The sequence below is a fragment of the Embiotoca jacksoni genome, unplaced genomic scaffold (genome assembly GCF_022577435.1).
Source record: "Embiotoca jacksoni isolate LCO1_2020_lvr unplaced genomic scaffold, fEmbJac1.0.p SCAF_4, whole genome shotgun sequence".
Lineage (NCBI taxonomy): Eukaryota > Metazoa > Chordata > Actinopteri > Embiotocidae > Embiotoca > Embiotoca jacksoni.
Genome location: NW_027185392.1, coordinates 9132439 through 9154215, shown reverse-complemented (window position 1 = coordinate 9154215; position 21777 = coordinate 9132439). Strand labels below are relative to the sequence as shown.

The following is a 21777-nucleotide window of genomic DNA, read 5'->3' as shown; positions in this document are numbered from 1 at the left end:
ATCAGACAACGTCAACGATTTAATGGTTCGTTCTGAGTTCCAGCGACATGATACGACACAACACAGACAGGCCCCGATAACTTAATGGAGAAAACATTGATGCTTTGGTTCACTCTAGGTACCTACCATAATGAAAAAAAGTACAGTACTGAACTTGCAAGCTGTACATGCGTGCATTGACATTATACTCTAAAAATACTCTGTACAGTATATCCAACACCATACAGCCGTGAGGCATTCACAAGCAGAGAAGAGCCACTGTCCCTCTGGTCCTTTGTCTTGAAATCAAAAACAGAAAAAGTGCCGTAGCAGATGAAACAGCTCTATAATCCTAAAATCACCACACCACAACTGAAGGAGAAGCAATTAAAGTTACAGTACTCATCGATGAATTACAAAGTCCACAATCAACAGTGATAAGTGCTTAAACTGGAAGTGTTGGTAAGCAGCAGCAGCAATGTGAAGTGGGCTGTATTCACACTGTACCATATATACAATATAGGAGAGTGACTTGGCCTCAGCTCCATTGAACCCCAGTCAAATAACTGTGGTGAGTTGCTAAAGAGCTTCTGAGAAGTCTGGAAACACCCGACGCCAACAGCAGGCTGGATTTCCAACTAAAACAGTGAGCCACGGTCACAAACACGAGCTGTACACACACCTCGGCAACCACAGCGGCTCCAGAGAGGCTAACCGTCATTACAACACACAGCACAGTGAGGCAGAGGTGAAATGTCACGTTTGCTTATGTCCAGAGGTAAGGTAAGGTAAGGTAAGGTAAGGGACGAGACGGGACGGGACGGGACGGGACGGGACGGGACGGGAAGGGAAGGGAAGGGAAGGTAGTAGCTTGGCGCTGGGTGAAAAACACAGCTCTGTTTGGAAACATTTTCTGTTTACATGCAGTTATTTTACTAACTCACAGCATTTTTTACCCCTCAGGTTAGTTAACAACTCAAGTTTTGATCAGAGTTTGTCCAAAAAAATTTGAAAAATCTGGATAGTTATTCCAGATAATTCAAGGTTTGAATTTAATTGTTTAACAGTTACGTCAGAGTTTGACGTAACGCCCCCTATTTAGTATTTATAAGTCCACATTCAGATTTAATAAACTGTTTACAACACACTATGCTGTAGTTATACTGTATATATTTATGTATTTTTCAACAACTATATCTCTTCTTGTGGGCAACCATACCTTTAATTGTCTTTAAACAGACAATAGATGACAACATACTAAAACATAGTTGTAATTTAATTAAATAAGTTGCTTGTATACAGCTTATAAACACTAAATAGGGGCACTGTTAAACGGAAGTGATACTATAGTAATAATTTGCTTTTTAAATTAGAATTTACACATGGCTTCAGGGCATTTGCAGTACATTTTAAGATGGACAGAAGCCTCCTATTGGGAAAATTAAAAATTGATAGAACAGTTTTATTGGTCTACACTGTCTCAACATATTATATTATCTAAATGGTCAATAAAATATTCAAATGACAGAAAACATTACAAAAGAAAACTTACTAAGTTTATGTGATTCTACTTTGGATCTAATAACACATTTTACTTGTTTTCAAATACTGACATTATGCTGAAACTTTAACAACCCTTCACTTTGTCCACCTTCAACCATAATAAACACATATTTTCTGCTGTGTGAAGTGGACAGCAGGTTTGTTCTTGGTAATCTCAATAAACTGTGATTTTCCATTCTGAGCCACTCTCGTCATATATGTAAACAGATGATGTTATTATGTTCATTCAAGTAGTTTTTATACCTACATGTGATGTTCTCAGTAAAATGTTCGAGAAACTGCACAGAAAGATTAAAGCTCATTGGATCCCCTTGTGTTTAGACTTTTTTCAGACTGAGAACAGCAGAAAAACAGATAAAGTTTAATATAAAGCTTGATCAAGATGTCCATTTTTTTTTATACTCCACTGGATCCATATGTCTAATCAAATAATAATATGCATCTGTACCTTTTCAACATTTGACTGAGGGTGGATGGAGCTGACTGAGGCACCTTTTTTTTTTTTCTTTTTTTTTTTTTTTACTGTATATGTGGTGCTTGATCAGGTGGAATATCCCTTTATGCCTCCTTCACTGCCACATCACAGTACAGTTCAGGCCTCCTCATCAGTGGCGCTGGGGGAACGCTCCTGAGAAGAAGGAAACAAAAACATTTTGAGAATTATTTTTGATCTACATCTGGGCCCAACGCAGAATCAAAATACACTAAATAACACTGATACACAGTTGAAGTGCTGCTGTTTTTGAAAAAAAAAAAAAAAAAAAAAAAAAAAAAAATTATGAATAACTGAAAATAAAAATATGTTGAGATTTTTTTTTTTTTTTTTGAAGTGATCACAATTGGTTGTTCCATGTGACCTAACTTTTTTACAAGTTTAACTTAAATCAGTTCACAGATTTCTGAGACATTCTGTAAACTAACAAACGATCTAATAAGCACATAAAGGATGAAGAGAAAACCAATCATGATTTAAACACATTCGCATAACAGATAAACTCCTATCACTAAGACGGGAATGAAAAAAGTGACTACAGCAGTGACTTTTAAAATTCCCTTCCTTTACACAAATTGTCTCATTGCTGAAAGGAAAATAACAACAAAAAAGCATTTTGGTCCATCATGTCGTCCGTCTAAATTTTTTCTCCTTTTCTTTGAAGTTACCTCTTCCTGCTCATCCTCAGAGTCGTCGTCACTGACGACAGGTTTGGCTCTGGTGCGTCCTGTTCGTCTGCTGCGTCCCTTCCCCCGATCGCCACCTTTGTCCTTCCTGCCTAGACGGATTTTCACTTTCACTGAGCGAGCTGGAAACAAACACACATGCAACGAATATGATTACTGTTAAATAAATCTAAAGCTAACACGAGGCATTAAGAAGCACTTTACTGTAATGTAGAGAATTTAAAGATACATTTTTTTTTGGCATTTCCTTTGTTAGAGAGAAGCAGTGTGGACAGAGAGGAAATGTGGGGAAATTGAGCAAGGGAATGACAAGAAGTTAAGATCCGGGCGACCAGAAATCAAAACCGAGGACACTGCTGGCGGCATTTGTGCTCATGTGTCCTAACCACTCAGCTATCAGGTTTCCCCACAACACAGAAAATTAAAATGTCTGTTTTGAGTAAAAAAAAAAAAAAAAAAATCAGTGAGACGAAATAAACTGGACATCACAACACTTTCTGAACAATACCTGAACAACACACTAAAACTCTAAATATATTTATGCAGGCGTCACAGAGAAATAGTTCAGAGTTCAGAGTTCCTCCTCTCTACGCACAGACATTCTTACATTCTGACTCTGATCCCTCCTCCAGCTCCTCCTCTTCTTCATCGCTGTCCTCTCCTTCACTCTCCTCCTCCTTTTCGATCTTCTGCCTCAAGCTGGTGAACACCGACTGGAGCACAATAGAGTCCTCATAAATCTAATCAGATAACAGAAACATCACAGAAAACGACTGCTCATTATCATTATTAACAAATTACAGGGAAAGAAAAGAGCAGCATTTAGCATCAACACATCATGTACTGGGTTTCAACAGAGGAAATCAAGAGAAAAACTGAAACATGTGACCTGCCATTACAATTATCAGCAACGGGACAATCAGCGACAAGATGCATCATCTCTCACTGTTTTACCAAAAATTAACTGATGTTCCAGCAGTTTTTCAGACGTCTGAAATATTGACCTTTATTTCAGGTTTTTCTGATGAGAGATGAGAGTCTTCATCGCAACACAATATTGTAGTGACAGAATGTATAGTTCCATCAAGCTTTCATCCGAGTCAACCATCCAAGTTTTCCAAATGGAGATAAATATAATGTATCCTGTAGGGACGAGCGAGTACAAGATTATCTGTATCTGTTAAACCAACTACATGATCTGTATCCGTGTATGAGGGGCTTAAACATGAAGTGGGCGGGGCTTAGGCCGGAAGTGGGCAGGAACTAACCTGAAGTTGTTCATTAAAGCCCGAAATTGATACAGGTTGATCAAAAATTGCTGAATTAATTTTTTTTATTAGAAAACTATTTACAGGACAGCAGGCTAGACATATTAAAAAAAAAGAAAAAAAAAAAACGACTTTGTATTTTGTTCAACAAATAATGTGTGTCTGTGTGTGTCTGTCTGTGGGAGGTTGGGTGTAGACCGTTAGCCTGCTTTTATTATTTTATTAAATAAACTGACGGTGGGTAGCTGGGTGATTTATGCAGACAGTCCACATCGAAATATGCATTCAGACTTGCACTATATTCTCTTTGAAAGCGGTCAGCTGAGTGAAGATATCTTCACGAGGAAGGAGGTTAGTAAACATAACCGACAGAAGCAGAGTCACAAGCTGTAAGTTGTGAATCATCCGGTAAAAGCAAAGTTCTCAGTAATTCGGCTGAAGATACTTTATACAAACCTGACTGAAACGAGCCGATGCCGGAAATGAACCAGAAGAGTCGCGAGTTGTTATTTCCTCTAATGACTGAACAGGCTGACAGAGAGAGTCTCAGCAGAGCTGGAGCAGTAGGAGGAGGCGGGGTCGATGTGTATCTGGCCCCAGCACGGGTATTGACACAATTACTCGGATGATATAGTACTCGTCAAAAGTACATTAGCTGTACCAGACACTCGTTTCACCCGAACACTCATCTCATCCCTGGTATCCTGTTATTAATTTCCATCCTGTGTAAAATGAAATCGAGTCACACTGAAGACAAAAGTTGGGTTTCACTTTAAATGTATCGCAAATTAAAACCAAACTTTCCCAAAATTGGCAAAAGAAAATTTGAAATCTAGCATTTTTACATCCATTTTATGCACCCGTTATGCAAATATTAGGGGCCTGCTCATAGAGTCAAGCAGTAGGTGCTGCTAATTTTCTAGTCAGATGCCTTTTTACCACTGCAGTAGAGGAGGAAACAACGAGATGATGTCATTTTAAAGAGCGCAGAGTCAAACCTTAAAGGAAGGGAAACCCAATATGAGAAAAACCTGATGGAGAGTTTGGTGAGGGAAAACACACAAGGTGCTCCAAATGAATAACTTATATAAAAGCTGTGTGCTCTTGGAAGAGTTTGTTTCTCCAGTGGAGCAGAGGCTTGAGTAACTTCTGTAAGTCACCATGTATTCTCTGAATCTGTTTCCACTGCACATCTTTTTGCCGTATTTTTTAAAATAAAATTCTGAGTTTCCTCTCAGATTGTTATATGCTAAAATTAAGAATGCACATTAAAAACAAGTGGCTGGAAACGTTCCTGACGACTGCTGGTGTTTTTCTGTGTCCATGAGTGAATATTGATTACAAGAGGTCTGTCTCACCAGAGATCCCTCCAGGTTGAAGGTCTGAGCGTTTTGGAAGAGCAGCATGACGTCTCTCTCCAGGTCACCAAGACTGCGGTAGCGATGACTTCGAATCCTCTCCTACAGTAAAGACAGACATCACTTTGTATACAAGATAGAATAACACACCACGCATGCCTCTTAACCTATAACTTTGTGAATCATCTTGTTGGTGGTGTTGTATGTACTGTGCTTTGCTGCAGCAGTGAAAAAATTATATTTTCTAATCTTACTTTGATTTTCCTGAAGTCCACCGGCTTCCGGATCAGTTCATAGTACTCTGGCAGCTCTTTTCGAGATGGAAGCTGGATGAACACCTCACTCAGCTGACGCCCACTGGCACTGCCGGAGATGACATCATTAGGACGAGACAAAATACATGTATTAAGATTTGAATGTGACCAACAGGGATTCAGCTCATCAAATTTCTTCATTACAATAAAAAAAAAAATTAACATTTATTTCTATTTAAACATAGGAGAGAAAAAAAGAGTTGGCTCTGATTGGAAAAGGTTTCTCGCATATACGTGTTTGAATAAAGCCTCTTGTTTTAATTACAGACCAGTTATTTTTTGTATTGCCTTAAATATGTGTTTCTTCACAAACTGCTTTCATAGGGTCAATATACAAAACTCTGGTGGCAGCAACAAAACACTGCACCAGCCAGACTTAAACAAAGTCCTAAGATGCAAACACTAACACATAAAACTGATCTAATACTACAGTATTAAAGCCCTGTTTCCAAAAAAGTTGGGATGTTGTGTAAAATGCAAAAATAAAAATAGAATGCAATGATTTGCAAATCACATAAACCCTATTTAATTGAAAATAGACCAAACACATATCAAATGTCGAAATTGTATTTTTTTTATGAAAAATATAGGCTCTTTTTGAATTTGATGTTAGCAACGTGTCTCAAAAAAGTTGGGACGGGGGCAACAAAAGACTAGAAAAGTCGTGTAAAGCTAAAAAAAAAAAAAAAATACACCTGTTGGAACATCTTATAACTAATCAGGTTAATTGGCAACAGATCAGTGACATGATTGGTTATAAAAAAAAAGAGCATCACAGAGAGACGCAGCGAAAATGGGGAGGGGTTCAACCCTCTGTAAAAAATACTGTGGGAAAAAAGTGCAACAATCAAAGAATAATATTCCTTAAAGTAAATTGCAAAACATTTAGGGGTTTCATCATCTACGGTCCATAAAATCATGAAAAGATTCATAGAATCTGGAGAAATCTCTTTACACAAGGGACAAGGCCGGAAATCAATATAGGATGGCCTCGATTTTCGGGCCCTCAGTTGGCATTGCATTAATTGGAAATAATGGAAGCTGCATCCTCCAGGCTAAAGAGGACAGGAAAGACCCAACTTGTTATCAGCGCTCAGTTGAAAAGTTAGCATCTGCGACTGTACAGAGATGCATCAGTGCACATGGCATGGGTAGCTTGCACATCTGGGACGGAACCATCAATGTTGAATGTTATATATAGGTTTTGGAGCAGTATATGCTGCCACCCAGACAATGTCTTATTCAGGGAAGGCCTTGTTTATTCCAGCAAAACTAAGCTAAACTGTATTCTGCACGTATTTCAACTGCATGGCTATCTAGTAGAAGAGTCTGTATGTTAAACTGGCCTGCATGTAAAGTCCAGACATGTCTCCAATTTAAAAAAATGTTGGCGTATTATTAAAATGATAAAGTGATGCCAACTTTTTGGGAAACTGAGTTGTATTTGCATAATGTTCAGTCTCAGTTTAAACTAAACTAAGAAAATGTGTTCACTTTAACATGATTTATAAAAATTATTTAAATACTTTTTTTCTTTCTTCAAAGTGCAAACTATATTTATGCTGATGTGGAAAAAGCAAGTTTTTTTTAGATAACTTGTTTTTGACACAGGTTTTGTGAGAGCAGAACAGCTATTTGGTTTCCTGTTTACAGTTTTGTGGGAAATTTAAAAGTATTTGAGGAAATGTGTAAAGTATGACTTCACTTTACTTTAAGTTATCTTGAAAATAAAAAACACGAGTAATTTAAATAAATAGTTTAGAGATTGAATAAAATATTTACAAGCGAATCAATACACTGACACAAAATACTTTAATAACACTGCAACCACTGATTTGTCACATTTGCACCTGTGTTTGGTATGTGGTACCTTCCCTGAGAGTGGCAAACCTTTCTTCTGAATCATTAAGAGGCCATCGAATGTCTCACTCGGTATGTGTGATACACTTATTCTGTGATGCCAGTCATTAAAAATCTTTCTGCTACCTGTCTTTGTACTTGATGACAGCGTCCACAATTTTCTTCATCTTCTTCGTGAGAGCGGGAGGATTTGGGGAGAGTTTCTCAGCAGGTGGTCGTCCCCGCTTCCTCTGTCTCTTCCCATCGTCATCTTTGTCCCCTCGTCCACGGCTCCCTAAGGAAGAGGAGGGACCAGGGAGATCCAGGTCCCGGTCCCTCTTCCTCTTGCGGGTCGTCTTTTTGTGGCGCACCTCTTCCTCCATCTCCTCCAGTGTGCCCTCCTCTATCGCCTGCACAGGGAGGACACAGACTGTCAGATTACAATACATGTATTTAAATTATAAAAGAAGAACCAGCCCCTTCCTCCAGAGGAAAATCCATTCTTCTTTGTATTTCCATCGCCATGTATATTCTGATATCTGTTTCTGAGCCCAGAACAACCTTGAGCCACTGCTTCTCGGTCAGGGAATCGCTGTAGTCCACCTCCTTTCGCTGCCGAGAACCTCGTCCAAACATTTTCTCCTCTTCTTCCTCACAGGTCAGCCGCTCGACCTCTGCATCGTCCTTCATGATCCAAGTGGGCAGCTCGTCCTCTTCCATCAGACGAGGTTTTCGCCGCGGGTTACGTGCATCCTCACGTCGCCGGTCCAGGTCCATACGCTGCAGAAGGGAGAAGAAAAGAAGGTGCAGGGAGAAAATAGTTTTATCACGAGCTGTAGGTGCAACTGAACTTCAAAACACAGCACTTACCATAAACTGGTCAAACTCTTCTTCACTCCTGGCAATCATCTGGTTGACTGTCTCATCATCTGGCACTTCATCCTCCTCCTGAATACAGCAGACACACATTGGCGAGCAGAGAATAAGAAAGCACAATCTATGAATTTTGTGTCACTGTTGCACGCACGTACATTAATGCGTAGACAGACGTCTTGCCCCCAGACCTCATCTTGTTCCTCGTGCTCCAAGATGGCCTGTAAGAAAGCCCTGCGCTCGTGGCTGGAAGACTTTTGGTCAAACATGCCGGCCTGAATGACCTTCTGATCTACGTTCAGTTTGTATTTGGCTGCTGCCAGGATTTTCTCCTCCACGCTGTTGACTGTACAGAGACGCAGCACTCGCACCTCGTTCTGCTGACCTATACGGTGGGCTCTGTCCTGAGCCTGCAGGTCCTGTGGAGATCGAGAGGTAGAGAATGAATCGTTGTGGGTTCAAATGAGAAGATTTTGTTACAGTGGTAGTACCTCAACTCTCTGATACCTTCATCTGTCAGAGGAGTGACTGTCAACTGTGAATAACACAAACATTTCTGCTTTCACTGCCAATGTCAATAAATTGTATAATACTGTGAAAAATGAATGTTCTTTTGGTTTAGAAGACAGAGACATCTTCCCTAGTCTTCTGGGGACATTTGCTGTGTCCATGTCCATTGTTATTTGGTAACTGTCCCGCAAACACTCACCTCTAAAAGCAAAAAAAAAAGCTGATATTTAGCTGATATGAGCTTTTTTTTTTACATTATTAAATGCGTTTTTTGTAAAGTAAAATAAAATGTGCATCAAACCTGGTGTGGGTTCCAGTCAGAGTCAAAAATAACCACTGTGTCAGCAGACTGCAGGTTGAGGCCAAGGCCTCCAGCTCTGGTGCTCAGCAGAAATATAAAGTAATCTGATCCTGGTTCATTGAATGTCTTCAGTAACATCCCTCTGTCTTCAGCCTTCGTCGTGCCTGAGATGTAAGGAAGGTGGGAAAAGAGAAGAGAGACATGTGAAGGAAACAAATTAAAAAGAGATGAAGACAGGCAGACAAACCAAAAGTAAAAGGAAGGGGTATAAAAGAAATGGGACTGAAGGGAAAAGACTGACAGACACATGAACACGCATACAAACGTGTCTCACCATCCAGTCGCAGATACTTGAAGCTGCGGTAGGCAAAGTAGTCTTCCATGATGGTCATGAGCGATGTCATCTGACAGAAGAGCAGCACTTTGTGGTTTGTGACATTCAGCTTCGGCAGGATTCGATCCAACACCTCAAACTTTCCTGAGGCCCGATACAGGTCAGCACTGATAGATAGGCGGGTGTATACGGTTACCAGGGAGACTGTTTGTGTGTGTGAGATCATGACCTAAAGAGGAATCAGTACTTACCCCTGGACTATCCCACCAGAGAATCCTAAATGTTCAGAGAAGGATTCCTATTAAAAAAGAAACAATCAAAAATATATTGGGCCATTTTAATTGTGTGTATTTTTATGCGGATTATTATTATAAGACATAGCTCAAAGTCTGTCAATAACAAACCGAGTAACTGCAAACAGAATGTGTCTGTGTCACACTTGTGAGCGGTACCTCTATTTGCTGGAACATATACGGGTGGTTACAGATCTTCCGCAGCTGCATGATGGTGTTCATCAGTGTCTTTGTGCCCCCTTTACCCTGGTAAACACAAGTTGGTTGTGCAACAGGACTTACCAACTCAAAAGCAGTAATCGGTAAATATTTAACACTTTTATCTGTCCAAAATCAAATGAAGAGCATAGACAAATTTATTTTGGAAATGTAGTGTAGTTAAAATGACATCGAAAACTAAACCCTTTAATGACAATGCAATTGTTTATTCACCTTCTTGTCTTTCTCTGATCCGTCAGTGAGCAGGACGCCCTTGGCCTGCATGTGCCTGTACAGCACCCTCTGAAGAGACGACATGTCACACTTGATCACGTATTCCACCTGATGGAGAGGAGAAGAAGATTGTATCCATTAGAGAAGTAGACAAAGGGACTTTGTCCTTACACTTTTGTATTTGGGATTCAATGTGATTCAAGGAGAGACACGGGCCTCACAAGCTCTCTGTAAAAATTGTATAACTTTCAGCGCAGTCGTGCTGGACTGTGATCGTCCATTCTATTCAAGTATCCCAGGAGGCGATGGCAGTGTGACAGTGAGCCAGCATCCACAGTATCAAGACACTGAAATTGATGCAGCTGAAGAGAATGATGATGAGAATGATGGCAGAGAATTCATTAATGGTGTTATTTACACCTGTGCTTTTCCTGTTGTGAAATGTCTACATTCCACACAAAGGATGCAGGAGACCACCAGAAGAACTAAAATGAGATGGATTTGTTTCCCCATCATATACATCTGGACCTGTGTTAGTGTGAATGTTTGCCTGTTTGTTGGTTATGTAGAAAGAGGCACTCTTTACTTTCTCTGGAAGCTGCGCCTCCACTTCCTTCTTTAGTCTTCGTAACAGGAAGGGCCGTAGCACTTTGTGAAGACGACGAATGATCAAGATAGTCTCCTCCTCATTCAGGTCCACCTGGAGAGGAAGAGACAGAAACTTCACAATAAAAACACCTGCTATAACCTCTCATACACATCCTGGGATATGTAGTATAAATATAGACAACATATTCTGCATTTACTGCTCACCTTCTCTCCAGTCATAGCGAAAGGGGCATTAAACCACTGCTCGAAGGTGCTGCAGCTCTTAAAGATTGTAGGCAGGAGGAAATTGAGCAGCGCCCACAGCTCAGGCAGTTTGTTCTGCAGCGGCGTCCCTGTCAGCAGGACACGTCGCGGAGCAAGGTAGTGGGTGTTCAGGACCTGGGTCAGTTTACAGTGGTGGTTTTTCATACGGTGACCTTCGTCCACAATCATGTACTTCCAGCGGATCTGGAGAAGGACAGGATTGGAGTACATCCAGATATAGCCAATGTATCACTACTCCAGCTTATTGCTTCAGTCTATCCAAATCAACCAAAAAGTGTGTAACAGGATGATTTCTTGTCCATTTTGTCCACATGACTCAAGCTGGCTGAGTCCCAAACCAGAGCCTTGAGCCACCACGTAGGAAGCGCTTGCCTGAACTACAACACCCACCTGTCAGCACAGTCAGGAACCCTACATGACTACATGATGGTCAGGACAGTGGGGACGTGGTTTACAGGCCATGTCAATGTGTTGCAGGACCTAGGAAAAAGCACTGAGACGCAGCAGAGGGGGAGGTCAGATTTGCCAGACTCAAATTCTCAAATAGAGCAATTTGGGGAGTTAGGGAGCCAACACAAAAACACACCAAAACCTCAAGAAAAATCAAATGATAAACAAATAAGATATAAAAAAAAAAGCAGCAAAATATTATAAACTTGTAGAGGGACAGAATTATACAACGACTGCTTTGGTGTGTTTGTGTGTGTCCTTGTGTCTGTGTTTGTCCGTACGCCCCATCTCACCTTGGCCAGTACTTGTTTGTCCTTGATGATGTACTCATAAGTGGTGAGTAAAACGTTAAACTTGCCACTACGCAGTTGGGGCACAAAGGCTCTTCTGGCAGCAGGAGATCCCTAAAACAAAAAATTTAAATTAAAAAAAAAAGCAACTCACAACATTTTATGATAAAGGCACCAATAACAGACACATAGTGTTGCACTTAGCATTTATGAGCAAGAAGAAAGAAAAATGAAATCTTGGTGGTTGCAAACGCTCACCTTGTAGGACACTTTCACAACAGTTGGTGCCCACTTGTCAAACTCATACACCCAATTAGAAAGAGTTCTGTCAATGAGAGACAGCCCGGTTGTCAATTCAACAATTTATTCAAAGTCCTTTTCCTGTATATTGAAGTGTTTCTTTAAATAGCTTATCTAATAAAAGAGAATTAAAACCTCTAAAATACATTTACAATCAATGAAGATTAGCTCACGAGAGGGGCACAATGATGAGGTAGGGTCCGTTGAGCCGTTTGAGCTCCATGAGGTATGTGATGAGGGCGATAGTCTGGATGGTTTTTCCCAGACCCATCTCATCAGCCAGGATCCCATTTAGGTTGTTGTTGTAAAGGGAAACCAGCCACTCCAGACCTTTAATCTGAAAGACCAAAACAAGGGACTCTCTTTAATAGGCCAAAGGGTTTTTTTTTGCCATATGAGAGGAGAATAAACTGTTTATGTTATCACCAGTTACCACACAGTCATACTGTTCAGAATGAGCTAATGAATACACATTAAACTAAAAACAAGTATCAAACAGGAAAAAATAGCTTGTTGTGGGGAAATAATATATATATTTTCAATATTTTACCAAACAAATCAAAATATGCCTCAGTGGCAACCAAAAATTGTCTGTCTAACGCCGTTGACCATTAACAAATTTCTGTGAACTGTCCATTAAATAATCAGGAATAACAATTTGTCATCACCTCATGTATTTCTTTGTTCGTGTATGTTTACCTGATACTGTTTGAGCTGTCCATTTATCAACAAACTGGACTGTTTCTCCACCCTCTCTGTGACGGCGTGAGCCACAGAGTAATATGACTGGAGTCCTCGAGCAAACGCTGCACCGCTATACTCGTCATCCACATCCTGTTTAGCGTTCCTGCAAACAGTGTAAAGCATGATGACATTTACTCATTCATGGCATCAATTGTAGTCAAATATATCCAAGCATAATCAGGTATAGCGTTCTGTACAGGGACTCACTCAATGATGTGCCGGACGTCCACCTCTGATACATCTTCGCTGTCAGGATCTGCGATCTTCTTCTTTTCCTCGACCGGAGCCGCTGAAGGATGAAGCTCCTCTTCTTCTTCCTGACAGACAGTTCTTTGGTGAAAACTTGTTTTTTTTTCCTCCCAATGGAGCAATGAATGTGGAAGTAACTTCAAACATGTCTTACAAAACAACCAACCTCCTCCTCTTCCTCCTCCTCGCTGTCCTCACTGTCCGAACGGGGAGCCACCTCATAACTGCACAGACATACATGAATACTGAGATCAAACAGACTAAAGGGACTTAAAATTGTCCTAATAGTGACATTCTCATGTACGTTTAACTTCCTAACCTCTGTTACATGACAAAGAACTAACCACTTAAACCTACAAAAAAAACAGTACATTTTCTTTTCATTAAATCCTTGCGACTCGGAGGAAAATCCAAAACATTTGGCCTCAGTACAACTCAATCTTTATCAATCTGTACTTCAGGCGTAGTTTGGCTCCACTGGGCTTTGAAGTGAATACTAATTGTTGCAGATGCGTGTCATGTGACATTAGCAATTACCAAGACAATTAAAATGATTACAATTAGCATGCAATACCAAGCTTGTTAGCATTTTCATGTTCAAGTTAACGAGCTAATGTATATAATAGTCAAGCAATAGTGAAGCAGTGTTTGGCACCATAATACAAGTAGCCTGTTAAGCAATGCTTAGCTCTGTAGCATGTTAACTAACTCGCATACTAATAGCATGTTAAACTATATTTAGAATCCAACATTCAGAATTTCAGCAATTTAACCTTAGAAATGTAATATTTAGTGTGCCTGCATACATTAATAACAGTTCATATCTGACTTGGCCTGTACCATTTTTCATGGTAATTCCTTCAGTGCTAACATTTAAATCAACACACTAACAGACAGACATCATTACTGCATCTATAGCCACACAACTTGCATTGGCTAAAAAAAGACGTGCGTTTCTTTTCATCACATTCTCCTACACAAGTGAAAGTCTCCCCGGTTCCTGTGTCTCACCCTGGGTTCATCTCCAGCCAGGTCTCCAGCTGTCCAGCTTTGGGAGCATCCACCCCTGTCAGGATGTTCCCACTGTCCACATGGATGACCTTCACGGGCAGGTCACTCATCTGACTCGTCTCATCCAGAGGCTGCAGGGGGAAGAGGCAGATTGTGTTTCAAACTGAGCTACTTTAATTAGGCTTAATTTAAACTGTGGCTGATGGAAATAGGAGCTTCAGATGGTTATTCTATGTGTAGAGGTTAAGTTTTACATCGGTGGTGATAACACTGGTGCTTGTCAGCCAATTCAACACCCACACAACATCTAAGAAATATCTATATATTTGAATACACACACATGGTCGCTTTGAGCTGTAGCCAATACCTTCAATATTTATTCATCTATTGCAAATTACCAGGACATATGTGCTGCACAGTCTGTATAATGTGATTTTTGTTTGTGCTGTTTGTGTCTGATGAAAATCTCACTGGATGACATGTTTCCCTGCAGTGAACAGTAAGTTAAAAAAATGCATAAACAGTGTGCAGTTTCTACCCTGCCATGACAACACTAAAGAAAGCAGAGCACTATGTCCTAAGTCTCTGTGTGAAATCTGATCTCTAATGCGTGTCTCTACAGACCACAGAAAGCAACAAAACAAAGAATCAGAATTGCATTGTTGACCCAGCATATTTAAAGTAAAAGTGTGTATTTTTAGATATTTTTAGATTTACATATAGTCATCTGTATCTCTGAAGCCTTTAGTTCGGCTGCTGCATCCGCTCACCTCTCCATCAGGCCCCAAGGCAGGAGTCTGACCCTCTGCAATCTCCAACTGCAACATAAGTAGAAGTGTACTAATCGCAAACAGTTCACATACAAATCTAAGGTGAAAAAGTCACTAATACACTACAGGAGCACAGAACACAGCAGAAACAAAAGTCTGTGGTATTCAGACTTTCTAGTACTAGTGGTAGAGAGTGATAATAAATGGGTTTTGCAAACCTTCTTCTTTTTCTTCTTCTTCTTTTTCTTCTCCTTGAGGGCCTGTGCAGCTTTGTGAGCTCTGACCAGCTCTGTGAGGTTGGCAACGTACTCATCAGTTTGCTGCAGCAGGTAGGCCAGGCGCTTGTCCTTCTTTTGGTCAATCAGTTTACGGTAACCCTCCTCATCCTCAGCCTGGGAAGACAGACAGATATAGTGTGTGTGTGTGTGTGTGTGTGTGTACGAGGGTTTGCATACTGCTAAGTGTGTATGTGCATGCCTTTTGATAATATGGTTTCTTTTACCATAAGCCTCCTCATCCTCTCCTTCTCAATACGCTCATTCTCCTTCTTCTGCTCCCGTTCGGTGTTGGCATGGTAAGTGGCCACAGCTTTGGTCAGTTTCAGAATTTTGCCTGTGATTGACCGGTGGTACTCCTTGAAGTCTTTGGCATGCTGGAGGATGCTGTTGAGGTACTCCTAGGGTTATATTAGGTGGAGGACAGAAAAGAAACAAAGGAGAATAGAGGAGTCAGTCACAAAAGTACAGCGTTTAATAGTATCACAGGGAACTTCAACAGTTTGTCCTCTACCTGATGTTTTTGTCTGCGTTTGCGCTCTTGCTCAATCTTCTGCTGTTTCTCCAGTTTCTCTGTGATGCGGGCCTCTCGCAGAGACTGACGCTTGCTTCGTTTGTAGGCCTTGGCATCAAGGGCGGTCTCCAGAGCTGTGTCGCGTCGCATACACACGACCACCTCTTGACGCAGCTGTGGAGTCATGCAAACAGAACCATGAAGTCACCAGTGGAACTGCCATCACCTCCGTTCAACAGTGACCGGAAAATGATCTTTGATATAGTGCATACCTGTCTCTGGAAGTTAAGCAGTCGGAGGGCTTTGAGCTCGATAGTAGCTTTGGTACGTAAATCACCAGCCAGAGAACCCGGCAGGTTCTCAAGTTCAGCGATGCGATGGGTTATACGAGCCTGTAACCTGAAGGAGCAAACGGTAGTAAGGGGAGTTATTTATATACTGTTCTCTTCATGCTTTTCTTCATAAGGATGCATTTTGAGTATCTCTGGTAGTCAATAAAAAGAAAAAGCCTGTGATAAATACATACTTAAAAGTTTTGAACACATGGAAAAAAAAAAATCATAAATTCAGTAAGGAAACTCTAAATCAATCTGTGTTACACATTAATCCCTTTGCATCCCCAAAGATCCTGGTGTACCTGTACTCCCTCTCCTGCAGTATCTCCACCGGATCCAGGCCACAGGGTTTCTGGATGGGGGTGATGCGGTTCTGCTTGGCGTGGTAAGGCATCATTGGAGTAGGCTGCGCTGGCTGGCCGGGGGACTGCGTCTGTGGGGGCATGACTGGGGAGGCGGCTGGGGGAACTGAAGGGGGAGCAGGAGAGGGCCGGCCAGTGGGCTGAGGGGGGATCAGTTTTTGGGGTGCGTTGGAGGGGGCTGCTGCATTCACCATGGGGCCTCGAAGAACACAAAAGGAAATGTCAATACCACACGTCTATAGTCACAGCAGAAATTTTGACATCTCATAGCAGAAAAAGCACAGATGTCACTAATAATATTATTTATGACTTTGTTCCATTTAGGCAGCCAAGTCTGACGTGACATGAAAACAGTATAGTACACACCAGGGCTCTAAAACTGTGACATCAAACTGTAATGTAACATTTATCAAAGTGATAATTTACAGTGACTTTCCTGCTATAACATGGGGAAGTTTCAGCTGTCAAAACTATACAATAATTATTCAATTCTATTTGACCAGTGCTTACAATGTGAATCTAATACTAAAGCTTTAAACACTTACCATTGTAACCAGAAAATTAATGACTTTAATAAAAGACCAGAATTGACCGTAAATATTGGCATATAAACATACTGTTTTCATTTTATCAATTGATTCATTTTCTTACCTGGATTAGTGGTAATAAGTAGAATTTATTTGAACTTATCAGCACTCATTGAGCAGCACCACATACCTTCAGGCCAGGACTTTGGGGGTCCATTGGGGTTTTGTCCCTGCATCCCAGCTGGAGTCCCTGAAGGGCCTGGAGGAGGCATGTTTGGACCCATCATTCCTAAGAAACAAAAAAGTGCAGATTGTTTTCAGCTTAATGGAACTTTCATAACACATCTGCTAAAGTTTGAGAAGAGTTTTGTGAACATTTGCAGAAGATTTCATGTTACATACAGATATAAATTTGTCTTCTATCTGTTAATTACTCAATAGACCGCTGGATATAGCTTTGTATTCCAGCCATGCATGCTCACCATGAGCTCGGCTGTATGCTGAGCCCATTGGCCCAGGTCCTGGACCTGGTCCTCCTGGACCACCTCCTGGCCCTCCTCCAGTTCCAGGAGCCAGGCTCGGCATGGGCTGCTGCTGTTGCATCCCCGGCATCGGCCTCTTTCCCTGGACAGCCATCTGGAGGTGATCTGGCAGGGGCTGCCCCCGGGCCAGCATCTTATAAGCCATGATCTGGGCTCTGAGTTGGTGAAGCTGGTTCTGGTTGAAGGGAGTTGGCCCGCTAGGGCCACCAGGACCTACTGGTCCAGCGGGGCCAGTAGTTTCAAGGCCAGAAACAAGGCTGGGGACACCAGGACCAAGATTGGGTCCAGGGCTAGGACCTGGTCCAGAACTTCCTGGAGGGCCGGGCCGGTTATTCGGACCCAAAGTGTGTTGATCTCCACTGGGGCCGTCTAAAGGTGTAGAGACAGAGCCAGGGCCACCAGAGGACGATGAGGAGGCAGATGATGGCATGAGAGGCCCAGAGGGGGGACCATTTGAAGGGACAGGGCTGGAGTGGTCAGAGCCGCCTAATGGAGAGTGGTAGCCTGGAAAACACAGATAGAAAGGCAGACAGGTAGAGTTACTTGGCTGGGGTCCTTAAAGTAAAATTTTAAGATATATATATGCTTACGGCATCTCAATCCAAGCACTGTGACTTTCTTCCTGGACAGTGACCTTACTATACATGGCCAAGAAATATTCCCACACAAAACCACCATAAAACCACAGCTTATCATTTTCAAACTTAGTTTTTTTTTCACCAGGACCGAACATGTTAATTAGCAGACTTCAGAGATCAAGAGGGCTAGGCTAACTGTTTACCTGTTTCCAGTCTTTATGCTGAGCTAACCAGCTGCTGGCTGTAGTTTCATATTCCACATACAGACATGAGAGTGGTGTAAATTTTCTCATCTAACTTTTGACAAGAGTGTGAATAAGTGTATATCCCAAAATGTCCAAACTATTCTTGTAAGAAAAGCCTGCAACGCCGCCAAATAAACAATGAACTGTTGCCTAACACTGACCAAATCCTTCCAGACTGTTATTTCAAAAGGTTTTCTATCTCTGATTCACAGTGTTAAGCCTGTCTGTCTGTCTAAATGTCTTGTTTCACGCCCTACCTTCCTTACAGAGGGCAGCATGCAGAGGCTAAGCTCCAGAGCTGCTGCCAGACTGTTAACATTAGACTGAACTAAGACATTGCATGGTTTTTAGCATTTTGATATTAGATAGCTAGATAGATAGCTAGATAGATAGATAGCTAGATAGATAGATAGATAGATAGATAGATACTTTATTAATCCCACAAGGGGAAATATTTTTGCTACAGCAGCATTATAGGTACAGGAAAGCAATAAAACAACAGTAAAATATTAAATATAAAAATGCATAGTATATACAATAAATAGAATAAAATAGAATAATTAAATTAAATTAAAACTAACTAAACAATAGTGCAAATATTTAAACAAACAAGTAAACAGACAACCAACTGTGTTATTGTTGCGTGATGGATTTTTGCCAGAGGTGAGTTATTGTACAGTCTTATTGCAGTGGGCAGGAATGATTTCCTGTATCTTATATTAAAAGAAATGTAAAGAGTTTGAAACAATGATTCACACTTCATATCATAGCTTGTGACAGCAGAGACACTCCCTGTGAGCCAATCGGGCCGTATGACCACACCACTACATTTAAAAGCACACCACCTGACTTGCACAACGCTGGGAAGAATTAAATTGCTCAAGGATAAAGTCCACGGAGCAGGTGTACCTTGTGAGTGTTGGTCCAGAGGACTGGGTGGGGGACCCATGCCACTGTGCCCGCCCTGTCTCATAGACAGTCCCTTCATCTGACTGAAGCGACTCTCCTCACTCAAGCTCTTTTCGTGCAAGGCCTCCATGGGCTGTGGGAGAAATTAAATAGGGGGATTAATTCAAAAGTTGTACATGCAAAAGTAGTACAGTTTTGGTGAGGAAAAAGAAACAGGAAACTGACATTAAAATAAAGACTAAAATAGTAATAATATTAAAAAATAATGTACACTTTTGTTGTTGTTGTTGCTTTGTTGTTATTTTATGTTACAGATTTGTTAAAAAAAAAAGAAGTTAGTTCTATCATGTTAGAACAGTAGGTGATTTATGGTAAATATGAGAATTCGTTAATTTACAGCTGCTTTCACAGGAACGGCTTTGTCGATTTAAAAAAAAACAAAAAAAAAACATTTCAACTTAATCTGACATTAACAGCATACTCCTAAAATTAAAATTCTGGAACAAATATTGTAGAAACAGATAAATTCTCCCAAAACAGAATAATATAATTACATTACATTACATTTCATTTAGCTGACGCTTTTATCCAAAGCGAATTACAATAAGTGCATTTCAACCATGAGGGTACAAATTCAGAACAACAACAATCAAGAAAGTACAATTTTCTTCAAGATAGCCAAACTTCAAAGTGCTACAAGTAAGTGCCATTTTAATTGCTACTAAAGTGCTACCTATTCAAGGTAAAATCGGAAGAGGTGTGTTTTTAGTTTGCGGCGGAAGATGTACAGACTTTCTGCTGTCCTGATGTCATTGGGGAGCTCATTCCACCATTTAGGAGCCAGGACAGCAAACAGTCGTGATTTTGTAGAGTGTTTAGCTTGCAGTGAGGGAGCGACAAGCCGATTGGCAGATGCAGAGCGGAGGGAGCGGGCTGGGGTTTGACCATCAAATGTTCCTGTTTTTCCTCTGTTAGACACTTTACTTTTAAAATTTTGTAATAAACTCTGTTTGTGGTTAGGGTATGTTATAGTGTATTAAACATTACATACAGCATGTTTATTTAGTATGGCCATGACAGATATATCATTAAAATACACAACAGCTAATTAAAGTGAATGTGAAGAGATATTACACCTGCAACTATAGCGTGTAGGTCCACAGATGATGAGGTTTCAATGTTTTACCATACAGTTGATAGACAGTATAAAGTCTGTAAGAAAATGTAATGTTTAAATGTTTAAATTCATGCATGAATTACACACAAATTTGTGGAACATGCATTTAAAAATACACCCTTGTTTCCTAAAGGGCAGGAATGATCAGCATGGAGATTATGGCAGGTCTCAGTGAGACTGCAAGTGTTTGAACATCCTTACTTTGTGCAGAGGGTGCATGTTGTCCGGGCCGTATCCAGAGGGCCCTGGCTGAGAGTGTCCAGAGGAGGGAGGACCAGGGCTGGGGCCCATCATACTGTGAGAGGAGCCTGGGGAGGGCCCGGGGCTGGGACCCAACATTGCACCAGGGGAAGGACCCGGACCAGGGGAGGGACCTGGACGAGGGGTGCCTCCCATGGGAGGATCTGGCGCTGACATAGCCCTGGTTCTCTTGCTCCTGGATGAGCAGCAGGCACCTGAGAGGAGAGAAATGACAGAGGGGAGGAAGAGAAGGATGGAAATATAATCTGCACAAGTTACTCATCTAAATAAGAATTTAATAAAGTGTTTTCATTAAGACAATATTCTTAAAAAAAAAAAAAATAGCAACAAAGCTGGATATCTGACCTCAGCTGTGCTTTACTGATAAATGATATGGATGCACAATATTTGCAGGATATGGGTGAATTTTGCCCAACGCGTATCAGATGTATATTCTCTATTCTCTATTCTCCTGCTGCGCTGCACCAAATCACCCGTTGCGCGCATTTGCAATTACAGCTGCAGCACGAAACTTAAACTGAACACGGCCAGAAATAGCCTACAGTAAATTATGCACACGAGTCCGTGCTGCTGAGAATTTACCCAGTCAGACTATGAAGGGTGTCTCGTTAAATATATAAAAAAAAAAAAAATGGAATGGCGGACTGTGCTTGTGCGACTGACCTACCTGCATCAACAGGACAGGCAGTCCTGGGTGGATTTCAGCGCTCCCGAGCAAATATTTTGGAGATAAAAAAAAAAAAAAAAAAAAAAAAAAAAAAAAAAAGACGCAGCAGTTGTCGCAATTAGTCTACTCACCCTCTTTGTAATCTGCCTTCAAGCGTTGATTTGTTTCACCGACGTGGCTCGAGCGCCCCCCTCCACCGCTCATATGACCGAATGTCTAGTCACGGCTGTCCAGCAGCGCGCATGCGTGCGCGGCGCCAGCGAGGCTCCATTAACAGTATATCAAGCTTGAAATGTAGTTTCAAAAAAATGCAGAATAGTTATATAGTTATATCAAATACCTACCACTGGTGAATCATGAATTGAGGTTATTACATAATAAATACAGTAAATGAATGACACGAAAAACTACCAGTTAACAATAAATAGAAATGCAATAGTAGAAACCCAACATTA

The 21777-nt window shown here is 41.0% G+C and overlaps 1 protein-coding gene across 2 annotated transcripts; it reads right to left on the bottom strand.

Annotated features, from left to right (window-relative positions):
* Positions 1-6: 6 nt before the first annotated feature.
* Positions 7-21535, bottom strand: LOC138208850 (transcription activator BRG1). Of its 2 annotated transcripts, none has more exons than XM_069167030.1 (34): positions 21454-21535; positions 20596-20849; positions 19218-19350; positions 17426-17989; positions 17134-17232; positions 16357-16615; positions 15992-16118; positions 15720-15893; positions 15433-15606; positions 15149-15322; positions 14931-14978; positions 14161-14291; positions 13304-13373; positions 13108-13217; positions 12856-13003; positions 12330-12493; positions 12115-12181; positions 11860-11970; positions 11057-11299; positions 10830-10943; positions 10244-10351; positions 9971-10057; positions 9770-9816; positions 9519-9685; positions 9185-9348; positions 8532-8792; positions 8371-8448; positions 8062-8280; positions 7648-7910; positions 5602-5710; positions 5348-5449; positions 3329-3461; positions 2704-2843; positions 7-2170 (listed from the first exon to the last, which is right to left on the bottom strand). In XM_069167030.1, exons 1-34 carry the CDS (start codon positions 21524-21526, stop codon positions 2135-2137), a joined length of 5151 nt encoding a protein of 1716 aa, XP_069023131.1. In that variant the 5' UTR covers positions 21527-21535; the 3' UTR covers positions 7-2134. The 2 variants fall into 2 exon arrangements, with proteins under 2 accessions (XP_069023131.1, XP_069023132.1); XM_069167031.1 differs by having other exon boundaries at positions 13316-13373.
* Between the last annotated feature and the right edge of the window lie 242 nt (positions 21536-21777).

Coding starts and splice junctions, on each gene's coding strand:
- LOC138208850 (XM_069167030.1), bottom strand. CDS start 21,526: ATGAGCGGTGGAGGGGGGCGCTCGAGCCACGTCGGTGAAACAAATCAA. Junction 12,494..12,855: donor GACAGCTCAAACAGTATCAG/GTAAACATACAC, acceptor TTGGTCTTTCAG/ATTAAAGGTCTGGAGTGGCT. Junction 3,462..5,347: donor TCAACCTGGAGGGATCTCTG/GTGAGACAGACC, acceptor TTATCTGATTAG/ATTTATGAGGACTCTATTGT.